Source organism: Phodopus roborovskii, unplaced genomic scaffold (genome assembly GCF_943737965.1).
Source record: "Phodopus roborovskii unplaced genomic scaffold, PHOROB, whole genome shotgun sequence".
Lineage (NCBI taxonomy): Eukaryota > Metazoa > Chordata > Mammalia > Rodentia > Cricetidae > Phodopus > Phodopus roborovskii.
This window is the reverse complement of record NW_026126442.1, coordinates 662887-674937: the sequence shown is the minus strand read 5'-3', so window position 1 is coordinate 674937 and position 12051 is coordinate 662887. Positions and strand designations below refer to the sequence as shown.

The 12051-nt window shown below is 49.2% G+C and overlaps 2 protein-coding genes across 3 annotated transcripts; one reads left to right on the top strand and one right to left on the bottom strand.

Annotated features, from left to right (window-relative positions):
* Nucleotides 1-3174: 3174 nt before the first annotated feature.
* Nucleotides 3175-11879, bottom strand: Rgp1 (RGP1 homolog, RAB6A GEF complex partner 1). 2 transcript variants are annotated; one of them, XM_051187651.1, is made up of 9 exons: nucleotides 11732-11879; nucleotides 11245-11391; nucleotides 10789-10925; nucleotides 10455-10538; nucleotides 10207-10356; nucleotides 9828-9974; nucleotides 9509-9636; nucleotides 9106-9295; nucleotides 3175-7803 (listed from the first exon to the last, which is right to left on the bottom strand). In XM_051187651.1, exons 2-9 carry the CDS (start codon nucleotides 11370-11372, stop codon nucleotides 7580-7582), a joined length of 1188 nt encoding a protein of 395 aa, XP_051043608.1. In that variant the 5' UTR covers nucleotides 11373-11391; nucleotides 11732-11879; the 3' UTR covers nucleotides 3175-7579. The 2 variants fall into 2 exon arrangements, with proteins under 2 accessions (XP_051043608.1, XP_051043610.1); XM_051187653.1 differs by having other exon boundaries at nucleotides 11257-11391.
* Msmp (microseminoprotein, prostate associated) lies at nucleotides 6426-7458 on the top strand. The gene is made up of 3 exons (XM_051187665.1): nucleotides 6426-6555; nucleotides 6766-6874; nucleotides 7174-7458. The coding sequence occupies exons 1-3, from the start codon at nucleotides 6426-6428 to the stop codon at nucleotides 7352-7354; spliced, it is 420 nt and encodes a 139-aa protein (XP_051043622.1). The 3' UTR covers nucleotides 7355-7458.
* Nucleotides 11880-12051: the final 172 nt, after the last annotated feature.

The following is a 12051-nucleotide window of genomic DNA, read 5'->3' as shown; positions in this document are numbered from 1 at the left end:
AGCCAGAGGACCCAAATGTGATTCCTAGCACCCACCTGGCAGCTCACTACCCTTTTTAACTCCAATCCCAGGCCATTTCATGCCCTTTTCTGGCCTCTGGGCACCAGGAACACATGTGGTGCACATTCATAGGCAAAACACTTATACACACACAATAAAAAATTTAAATCTAATTTTAAAAGGTCATTTCTGGACTGGGGAGACAGTTGAGTGGGTAAAGTGCTTGTTACACAAATGTGGGGACCCATGTTCAGCTCTCCAGCACCCCTGTAAAAGCCAGATGTGATGATGTATACCTATAACCCCAATACTGAGCAGGGAGGGATAGGTGAATCCAGCCAGTCTAGCAGAAATGGCTTAGTGAGACACCCTGTCGGGGCTACAGAAGGATCATTCATAGTCTGTCAGAATATTGGGCTATTTGGACAGAGAAATTATGCACTATTAGAAGCCTGTACCCCCACCCATGTTCCTGCTATTCACCACAGCCTTACACACCATTTTATCCCGAGATGCAGCCTCCTCAGTGAAGTTTCTTCAAGTACATAGGAAGGAATGACTCTCCTTCACCATTCTCCAAAAGAGGTTGTCTGCTGAATTTGTAACTATAAATTTAGCCACTGTCATTTTCCATCTCCAAAATCTATTTTGTTTGACTCTAAGGCGATATACTAAATTTACATATTTACATCTATTTGCTTTGGACTGTTATTTGTGTATGTGCATATCACAGCATCCAGGCACATATATGATTGCATCTTTGTTTGGAAAGCACTTAGGCCCTAGCACCAGAATTATGGAACTCTTCACACAGTGCTGACCATAAAGGACCTGTCAATGAGTTTTACTGTAATTCTGGACACAACATATTGAGAGAAGGATGTACAGGAATGTGAATCTGAAAATGTCTTTTTTTTCTTTAGAGACAAACTCTTCCTAGTCCAAGCTGGCCTTGGGTTCAGCTGAGGCTGAACTTGAACATATGATTGCCCAGCTTCTATCTCCTGAGTGTTGGGTTACAGCCATGCACCAAGCCCAAATGGTACTGGAGGAGGCTGAGCCAGGGCCTTGTGCACGCTAGTCAAGCATGTTGCCAAGCTACATCGCCAACCACAGAGAACTTTAATAATAACAATAATAATATAGAAACACAAACATTGACAGACTTTGATAATCCCCCATGGGCAGCCCCACTCTATCCTTGGGGAGCAGGAGCAGGGTGGGTTGGGGGGTTGGTAGGAGGCATGGGAGGATGAGCGGGAGAGGAAGCGGGATTGATATGTAAAATGATTGTTTCTAAATAAAAAAATAAAAAATAAAATCAGAAAAAAAAAAAAAAAAAAGAAACACAAACATCTTTTACTGTATCTGGAGGAGATTTTAGTCACCAGGAAAATGTAACAGCTGGAGTAAAAGCAGTTCAGAAATAATCTAGAGAAAAAGGGTGCTAGAAAAGGAAGGAAGGCAGAAATGGACCATGCAGAATAAATAGTCAAAGCAGAGCTTTTTAGAGACCAAAGGACACATCAAAGAAAAGTAGAGCATTTCAACAAGGGTGTTAAATATGGAAAAGAGCCAAAGAGGGCTGTGGGCTTTAAAAAAAGGGGGGTGCCACTGAATAAGTAGTGGTGAATGTTGGCAAAAAGAAGCGAAGAGATGAGAGGAAGGAGAAAATTTATAGCAGAGGAAGTTGGTGTGTAGTTTTCCTCTCAAGATGTCCAGCAGCGCAAAGAAGAAATAAAAGCAGAGGCCACTGGGCAGGAGGCTGGGCCGGGGCTGGAACACATGGGACAAAGCAACAGGACCCAAAGGAGGACATTTTCTTCATTAAATGACCCAGATTTTCCTATTTGGGACCAAGGACAATGACAGAGTTTAATGCTCTTTAAATTACAAAGATCCTAATCTTTGCAATTGTGTAAGACAGCACAAATTATAAGGATCAAGATAGAAAGTGTCTGTTTCTGAGACAGCATAAACAGATTCATTTTAGAAGTCAGAGTTAAGTGGTTGTGTTGTCATACTACTGTGACTCAAGACAGCTGTCTTCCTCTTACCAGCCACAGAGAACACACAGAAACTTACAGTTACCTACCAGTCCACACTAGGCAGTCGGTAAGTAAGCACACATGACCTGCTTTTATTTGCACACCTGAACGCAATGCCCCATCCCAAGGAACCTTTTACTTAGGTCAGAACACCTAGGGCAGGCGAAAGGGTTGTGGAGGAAAAGTTAAAGTTAAAAATAAAGACAATCAAATAAAGGAAAGGGAAGCAGAAGTACGATGCTGATAAGAACCAAGACGGATACACACAATTCAGTGCAGTCCAAAAGCCCCAAGGTCAGCAAAGGAAAACATTCAAATCATACAGCCAATTTTCTCTCTTCCTCTCTCTCCTTTCTGCTCATTAATTCACCAGTTCAAGATGATCTTACTGCCTCAGCTTCCCCATCCCAAGTGCTGATAGCACAGGCATGAGACACCAGGTTTGGCCATATTAACTAACTAATCCTTTAAAATGTTTTACTGACCTGGGTAAGTGGGAGCTCACAGACCCCAGTCTGACAGCTGGGGATCCAGCCTAGGACTAAAACAGGCCCCCTGAACGTGGGTATCAGTTAGGAGGCCTGGGCAGCCTATGAGGCCTCTGGCAGTGGAATCAATATTTATCCTTAGTGCACAAATGGGCTTTTGGAGCCCATTCCCTATGGAGGGATACTCTCTCAGTCTAGACTCATAGGGGAGGGTCTAGAGCCTGTCCCAAGTGATGTGACAGACTTGATAGAAGGCCTCACCCTCTTTGGGGAGTGGAAGGAGGATAGGATAGGGAGTTGGTGAGGGCATAGGAGGATGGAAGGGAGAGGGAACTGGGATTGGTATGGAAAATAAGATTGTTTTTAATTTAAATAAAAAAAAGTTTTACGGTTTATTCAGGTGTGTTTTCCATCCATGTATTTATGTCAACCATGTGCATGCTGGACACCCCAAATCGGAGAAGGATGTCAGATGCCCTGGTACTGGGATTATGAATGGTTATGAACAGCATGTGGGTGCTGGGAATCAAAGCCAGGACTTCAAATACAAATGCTCTTAAACTCTAAGTCATCTCTCCAGCCCCACATAAAACTAATCTTAGCGACCTAAGTTTCGGTTTTAAATCAAACACATAACATTGACTTTCAACTTTTATTCAAGATTCTGTTTTAAAATTCAGTAAAAGCAAATTGCCTTTTTAAGATAAGGTCTCACTCTGTAGCCCAAGCTGGCCTCATGCTAGTGACAACCCTCAGTTTTCTCAGTGCTGGGCTGGTTAGAGGGAAAAAACCATAAGTCTTACTTCAGGGGCCTGGGACAGAGGTACTGAATGGCAGGCTGATTACTAATGGTAGACACAGATTACTTTGTTTTTATACCATCTACTATCTTTGCCACCCCAGCCCAAGATGGCGTTCCAGTCTACTTTGAGAAATCCAAACATAATTTTTCCACCACAGAAAGCCTTTTCAGAACCAGGAACTACTGCAAAGATCCAGATATTCCAATTCTCCATACTCCCTGAATCCTGTCCTTCACACGGGCTTCTGGACAGACCCCTCTGGCCGGTCATGCCCTACCTGCTGGGATGGTGGACACTTTTCTCAGAAGCCTGAGGCTCACCACCGGCTCTCAGTTTTTCTGGATCCTCCTCTCTCTAGGAAGACTCTGTAAGACTGTTTCTCTGGCCCTCCTCTCAAGTTCCCCAGGGCTCTACCCTGTTTGGCTGTCTCTATTCAGAAACAAGCTGTGAATTTAGGGGCTTTGCATTTTGCACTGCGGTGCCAGCTGAGCAGAAAGCCCCTTCCATGATTTCTTTGTGCTCTTTTAAGACCCTCCCCTCCCCCCGGGTCCAGAACTCAAATCCCCCAGAGCCATGACCTTCAAAGGTCCCGCTCTCTCCCATCTGGGAAAAGTGGGCAGCGTTGGGGTGACTCAGCCCCCGGAATGTACGCACTTCCTCACGCTGCCACCTGCCTGCACTGCAGGAGCATAGCCTGGCTCACCTCCAGCGGATGTTTTCCTTGTCCCTGCACAGGTGGCCTGTGCCAGCCCCCATCCCAACTCCTGCCCCGCCCCTTGCCCTAAAGGCTGCTCTCCTGGCACTCAGTGGCTTTAACCACTGATAACCCAACATCCACAGCAGTGCCCAGGCCATCAAGCAGTTCTACACTACCCTGCAACCTCAGAAGGTTCATCAGCTCAGCCCCAGTCTCCTTCCGGAAGTGCCCACAGCCACACGGCTGCTTCATCTGCCATCCAGGAGGCTAATGCTCACTTCAAAGTTCATACACCAGGGTCTATCAGGTCCCACCTTCAGCAACCCACTGCCTCCAGGATCTCAAACTTCCCGCTAGCTTTTAGTCTATAGTTACTGCAGAAAACAGACTATGCTCAACCTTCAGGTGAGTCCCCCCCAAAGCAGTGGCAAAGCTAACTAATGACCAGATTTCTGAGACCTTTGCTTGATGCCTTCCAATCCCTTCTCCAGCCAAGACAGGAGGGAGTCAAGGTCATGCCCCTACACAGGAGCCTACCTGGGTGCTAAGTTTTTCTTTGTTTTTATCCTGATACCCCTCTGAAAGGGAACCTGTTTTCTTTCATTCAATGGTGGGGGGAGGGGGTTCTTGGGATGGAACCTAGGACATTGAGATGGCAGGCAAGCACTCTCACTGAACTACATTCCTGGCCAAAGCAAAAGCTATCTTGGAGGAAAACAGCTAAGGAATTAGACCTGTACTGATGGTCGCTGCTGAATGAAGAGGGACAGGCAGGAATCATAGCTGTGTACTAGGTGATTGAGAGTAAAGCTTGGCATGAACTGGACTTCAGACTTGAATGGAAACCAGAGCACATGTCCTAGGAACAGGACAGAGATAGGCGGAACAGCAGGGTCTCTGAAATGTGGGAAAGTAAAAGTGAAGAGGTCGAGTTTGATCAGGGCCTTCATAACAGATAAACTGTCATCATCAAAAGTGTCACAAAGGAGGCTTGGGATCCACGTGATCAAATAAGAAAAAGCAGAGTCCTAAAGCTAGCAGGAGGGAGGGTAAGACATCCCTCTTCCCATGGTACTGAGGTGGGAAAAGCAGCATATTCAGCAGCAGCACGACCTTCCAAACAAGCCACAAGGAACTCCAGATGTCAACAACTGAAACCATAATGCTCCCAGGGCCACATCTGTTCTTGAAGGGGGCATAAACGTGGAAGGCAGAAGTTGGCCTGGAGAGAGCAGTCCACAACAGCAACCCTCAGCCGTACACAGCTGCTCACTGGCCCCCAGATGAGAGAGCAGCAGCATCTTCTCTGAGCTCTAGCCTCAATAAGTGGCTATTTTCTGAGAGCCATGGGCCAAAGATGGCACTAAGAACATCCCACGTGCTACTCATGATGAGCCCACAAGCTGGCATTTCTACCAAGAGACAGGATGACAGAGGTAAAGCGACTTGTGTGAGATCAGATGGCTACTAAGAGTCACGACCTGAGTCCAACAGTCTGTCTCTACATCTCCCAAAGCCTGCAAAACTCAAAGAATGCCCAAGACCGAAGTCCACTAGGCTTTGTTCCATCATAAGTAAAGAGGGGGTACCTCTCTGGAAGTTTGATGATGTTGGGGAACTTGGAAAAGATGCTTCTCTTTGAGGTAGGGCATTGCTAGCGATGGGGTAATCTTGCATCTGCTGCTCCTTTGGGGTAAAAAACAATGGGAAATGTATCTTTGGGGTGCCCCACAAAGCCAAGGGTAGCCATTTCTCAGATGCTTTAGGGAAAGGCTGCCCCAGGAACGGAAGGAAATGTACTCTTCACTCCAGATGCCTGCTTGCTCTCCTGGAGCCTCTGGCAGTTGCACCCTGCTGCGGCTCCTTGGTTTGGCTGGGGCACAGGATTAGCCATCCCCAGGAAATGCCTCCCTCCGGTCCAGGCAGGGATCCCAGCTCACACACCCCTGGTGGTGGTGGAGGGAGGGTTGATGGAATGCTTCCTCTCTGCAGGTCAAGGAGATCTGGGGACCACCTGGGGCCTTCAACACTCCCCCTCCTGGCTCGGAAAGTGCCCAGTCCAGTGCCCCTTCCACGGCCACCTCCCTCCTCCTAGCTGTGTGGGGGCATGAATCAGCTCTCACAGCTTGTTAAAAGCTGGACCTCATTTTCATGCCCTCACCTCAGGAAACAGAGTAACAGCCTGTCCAGTTTACTCAGCAGGGGGCCAGGGTCCTCACTTTATAAACATCCCCAGCCTGTAAGAGCAGAGGGCACTGCCATGTTATGAGAAAGAACCCAAGGAGAGAGAAACTCAAGAGTCAAGGAGCAAGGCAAGAAAAGCAAGGGGATAAGACCAGAGGAACCTGAACAAAAGCCAAGCAGGGCCTAAGAGAGCTGAACTGCAGGAATGGCTCTAAGGATGCTCTGGGCTGGACAGGGCAAGGGGATCCTGAGAGGATGGAGGAGCATCTGCTTGGTGGTGTCTCTGCTCCTACAGCACCCAGGAGTGAACAGCAAGTGTTACTTCCAAGCTCAAGGTAAGGTGGACTGACGCTTAAGAGATGAGGGTGATGGTGAGGGCTCAGAGGTAAGCCTAAGTTAGACTATTCGGTCCTTCAACCTATGAAACAGGAAGGACTGTATGGAGGGCTAGTGTGCAAGGCTTCTCTCCCAGCCCAGACCAGAAGAGACTGCCGCCAACACTCCCAATTCTCACCTACTACAGAACAATCCTCATTCTTCCCTAGCCCCCTGCCACTATGACGGGAAATATTTCACTCTGGGTGAATCCTGGCTCCGCAAGGACTGTTTCCATTGTACCTGTCTGCATCCTGTTGGTGTGGGCTGCTGTGACACGTAAGTGACCAAGAATGGTCAGAGGGAATGCCGCCAGGACTGAGGAGTAACTAATTTCTGTGAGGCAAGAATAAACAGAAGAGATCATGTGACCACAGATGTGAAGGCACCAAGGAGACGGGGGAGTGGAGGTAGATGTGGAGGGAAGGGCTCCTGCTCGGGAAACTAAAACAGTCTTTAAACAGGACTGGGGAGCTGAGTTAGGGAGTCTGGGGGACACCAGAGGAGGATATAGGGGATGCTATGAGAGGGAAGGTGGCTTTTCACTGTACTGACTCTCCCAATCTTTGGTTTTCTAGGTCTCAGCATCCCATTGACTTCCCCGCTGAGTGTGAAGTACGCCAGGAGGCAGGAACCTGTCAATTTTCTCTGGTGCAAAAATCTGACCCTCGGTTGCCCTGCAAAGGGAGAGGCCCAGACCTAGAATGGGGCTCAGCTAACACCCCTGTTCCTAGGGCTCCTGCTCCCCACTCCAGCTAAAGGATCCCCCATCTGCTGACTGCTCACTGCCGCTGCCACTTCCAGGGAAACCACTAGCAGCTGCCAATTTACTCTGAATCAATAAATCAATACCACAGCCGAAAGCCCGGTTCTCATTGCCTGTGCTGCCAGCTCCAGGTGGGAAAAGTGGGCCCCACTGGAGTCCAGGTGTTGAATTTCCAGTATCTGAAGAAACTAGTGCCACGGTGGACATGTGGGCCAATTTCAGATAGTTATACTGCTGGTGCTGGGGCCAGGGGCAGCATATGAGACCAGGGTGGGGCTCGTAGGAAGCACTTTGATGGGGAGGTCCCAGCTGAAGGTGTCTACAGGCACCTGCTCAGGCCCTGTCCAGGTCGCAGGTTCAGGCTGCTCCAATGGAGGCAGAAGGACCAATCCTGGTTCCCGGGATGTTACAAATTCAAAATGCAATCGCCACTTCAAGGACACTAAAAAGAAAAAGACAAGAGACAGATACTCTAAACCAGTGCTTCTCAACTTCCTATGGGTCAAAGGACCCTTTCAGAGGGGTTTCCCAAGACCACCGGAAAAGAGATAGTTACATTGTGATTCATAACAATAGCAAAATTACAATTATGGTTGGGCCATAATTGGCCCATATGGGTCACTACAACATGAACTGTATTAAAGGGTTGCAGCATTAGGAAGGTTGAGAACCACTGCTCTAAAGCAAGTAGCTTAGGTGTGGTGGCACACACCTGAAATCCCAGTATTGGGTGAAGGCAGGAAGACCACAAGCTCAGGTGGGGGGGGGCACTATATGAGACCGTAATATCTAACCAAAACAAAAAAACAAAACAAGCAAGTGGTAGGTAGTAAAAGCCAATGACAGGATATGGTTAGTAAAATAAAAATAAAACAAAACAAAACTCAGAACCATCAAGATGGCTCAGCAGGTTAAGGGGACTTGTCACCAAGCCTGATGACCTAAATCTGATTCTCAGGACATATACGGTAGAAAGAACCACTTCCAGAAAGTTGTCCTCTGACCTCCACACAAATGCTATGGTACATATGCTCAGATCCACACATAAAATAGAACAAATAAATGCATTTAAAATTCTGACTCCAGTGCTAAGGAAGAGGAGGCAGAAGTAGGTGGATCTTTGTGAGTTTGAGGCCAACCTGGTTTACACAGTGAACTCCAGGCCAGCCAGGCAGTGGTGGCCCATGCCTTTAATCCCAGCAAAGGCAGGGGATCTCTGTGAATTCAAGGCCAGTCTGGTCTACAGAGCTAGTTCCAGAACAGCCAGGGCTACACAGAGAAACCCTGTCTGGAAAAACAAAACAAATACATTTTTTGAAAGGAAAAACAAATTGTATCCATAAATAGGTGGAGACACAGGGCAGGAGCATCAATCAAACACTTCGTTTTTTAAGAATCCGATGTGTTAACGTGTTAACCAGAGACACCATTAAGGATAGTACTGTCCACTTAGAAACCCAAAGTCGAGATAGTCAAGGCTGGGTAGCTTGAAGTCAATGTGCTAAGGAGCCAGAGATCAGTGCATCACAGGGGCAGGGATGGTACTTTATAAAGCTGTTAAGAGGTTAGGGGTCAGCACATCTAAGAAACAGAGGGAAAGTGAAAAGACGTGAAAAATGCAAAGGGTTGCGCTAGATGTGGGTATACACGTCTGGGAGTTTTAAGGATCACGGCCCATTACACTCTATGCAAGCTCAGCATTTACTTCCCCTATTCCTTCCTCCAATAATGGTCAGGCTCTCACCAATGGCAGTGCAGAAGCCAGGGGTAGAACAGAGGGGGATGGGGAGAGAGAAACTGGTTCTAGCTGTATGGAGGCAGGACTCCTGGTGCCGGGCATGAGTCACATGGGATACTGAAGGGGCAACTCCTGTCCCACGGCGTCGCTGGTACTCTGGCTGAACACGCTCTTCAGTCTGCAAGCTTACTGAAAACTGGGAGCAAAAAGAGAGACATATACCAGCAGGTATTTGGAAATATGGACTGTAGGTGAGTGGTAGCCCCGAGGAACCCCAATTTCCACTTCTATAAACCACCCCATGCAGGCCCCTCTTCCACCCTAGTCCTTCAGGTTCAGCACAAAACAAAACAAAACACAAAAGCCCCCCCCCGAAACAAACAAACAAAAAAACCTGTTCCTTTCTCACCTGCAAACAAGCTACGGTTCCTTCCCCTAAGTTTAAGGTCCCCACCACGTCCTCGCCAAGTCGGTACACAGATTTGAAGATACCAAATGTCCCAACTTTCCCTCGGCCATCACTGATATTGTATAAATCTGGGGAAAATTGATACCAAAAGGCTACAGTTAACACTGGGGAATATCTGGACTGAGTCTCATGATGCTTTTCCTTATAATGGGGGCAAGATATTAGTGGACCCAGGAAGGGACATGGCAGACAGGAGACTTTTCAGACAGAAATAAACCAAGGGAAGGATTGGATCAGAGCAATTATAAAAGGTTCTCACGGAGGCTGCGGCAGGAGGTGGCAGCCATGAGGCGCTCCCCTGCCAGCTCCGCTAGCCATGAATCCTTCTTCCCACTTTCATCCTCCTCTAGGAATGGACTGGATGGAGCCACAGCCTCATCCTGGGGAAAGTGGACATCCTGAAGACCTAGAGAGAAGGCGTAGAGGTAATGACGGCACAAATCAGAGATGTAAACAGACAACTGGTTTTAGAGTCCAATCTGAGGAGGCTGAAGGGGAGCCATGCTTACTCCCTCATCTCAGCCTGCTCCTCATCTCATCTCCAGCACTGTCCCTAATACGAGGAGTCCCTGCAGGTCCTCTTGGATTATGCTGGGTAAGCCTCTACCCCACCCCTTCCCTCTAGGAGCCTGACTCACCAGTCAGCACAAGAACTCTCAGAGGGACTCTGAGTAAAGTGATGGGTGAGTTGACACGCTGGCAGCCAATGGTCAGTTTGTACACATACTTGACTGACTGACCCCGAAAGGAAGGTGGTCCCTCTGTGGGCAGCACTTCACTGTAGGAGTCTGGTTGGGAAAAGAGTAATCAGGGCAGCTGGAGGCAGCCAGGGTCCTCCCTCCAGGAGACTTAGAAGGCAATTTGGGGCTGGGGGACAATCACTCACATGATTTGGACTCTCCAGGGTCTAGCCTCAAGTCACAAAACAGAATTTTTGGTGGAGTAGAAAGGATACACTGACCCCTCTCACCTAAGAAAAATAAGAAATGACTCCATTGTCCATTACTGACCAGGGTTACAGAGCAAATGGAGGCAGAAAAAAATGCCAACACTTTCTGATGTAATATGGGAACAGTCTTATAGCCCAAAAATCAAGTTACCTCCTTCCCCTACACCTGTGGTGTGTTGGTGACTACATCACATCATACGAGAACAACGTAGCTTTACCCTTGGGTGACAATGACTTCCCCTCCCTCCAAGACAAATTCTCTGTCTCTAACCTCGGTGTGGAAGAAAGACAGTCTGGCTGTCAGGCTGGACATCTGGCTGACTAGAGTCAGGGGGTGGTAATGCTACTCGACTCTCACTGGCATGGAACTGGCAGTGGATCTGGGCACTGGCCCAGGCCAGAGCCTCACTGTGAAAGAGGAAAAAGAACGAATGAGAAGACAAGATCGCCAAGGACAGATGACTGTCTTAAGTGACCAGGGAATCCAGAACCCCCAAAGTGAAACCACTACACAATGCAAAGTGCATCAAGTCCAGAGAGGAGGGAGGAGAGGCGGGTAGGGGCCATGTCATCCACATCTTTGCTGAAAAGCCCTTCCCTACAATGAGAGCACAATGAGCAAGGAGGAGGTGGGGATGGTAGTGTAGTTACAGGACAACCAAAGCTGTGCTTTAGAAGGAGAGAGCGATACCAGGCTTCCTCCCGGAGGGGCCACCACCTTCAATACCAGCATCCCCACCTGGATGCAGAAGTGGCGGTCGGGGGCAGGGGGTTAGTGACAGTCACTAAACATTCCAGAGCCTCCCCCGCCAGAAATACAGGACCTCGACTCAGCTCAGCCACCACTTCAATCATGGCAGCTCCAGAACCAAATCTAGAAGGAAACAAAAGGTGCCAGAAGTCAGTACAGGGGAAACGAGGAAGGAGTGTCTAAGACCTAGGGTTAAGAAGCAGGGTTTTTCAAGTTTCGGTGCGGGTGGGAAGCGCTGAGATTTGGGAAGCTGGCAGGCAGATTGGTTGGGCAACTGGTAATGACTCCGTACTGCCTGCGGGAGGGCGTCACTCTAGCCCCAGACTTCTGCGTACAGAGTCGGGCTAAGTCCTCTGCACCGCCACCCACAGGCTTCCAGGCCTGCCTCGGTCCCCGCTTCCCTCGAGGCTGCGCGTCACGTCTCTGGATACAAACGCGAACTCTTAGAGACGGAGGTCCTCACCTGCCCGCCCCTCCGAGACCGGCTCGGAGATCGGTGGGTTCCGCGGTGCCAGCGGCGCGGCAGAGGCGGGACTTCCTTTGTCACACTGCAGGGTTGAGGCGCCCCTTCCGGTCCGACCTGCGGGGTGCTTCCGGCCGTAAAGGGCTCGGGTGGTCCCTGGGCTGTGGGCCACCCTCCCAGCAGTGGCACCTGAGCGCGGGCGCTGGGGATCCCGGCCGGAGGGACCCGGTACCCAGCCCTGGAGACCGTGGAGCCGCGGCCCGGGGCGGGGCCGAGGGTCGCCGCGAGCTCCCGGGCGGGTCCCAGGGGCGGTGCTTTGC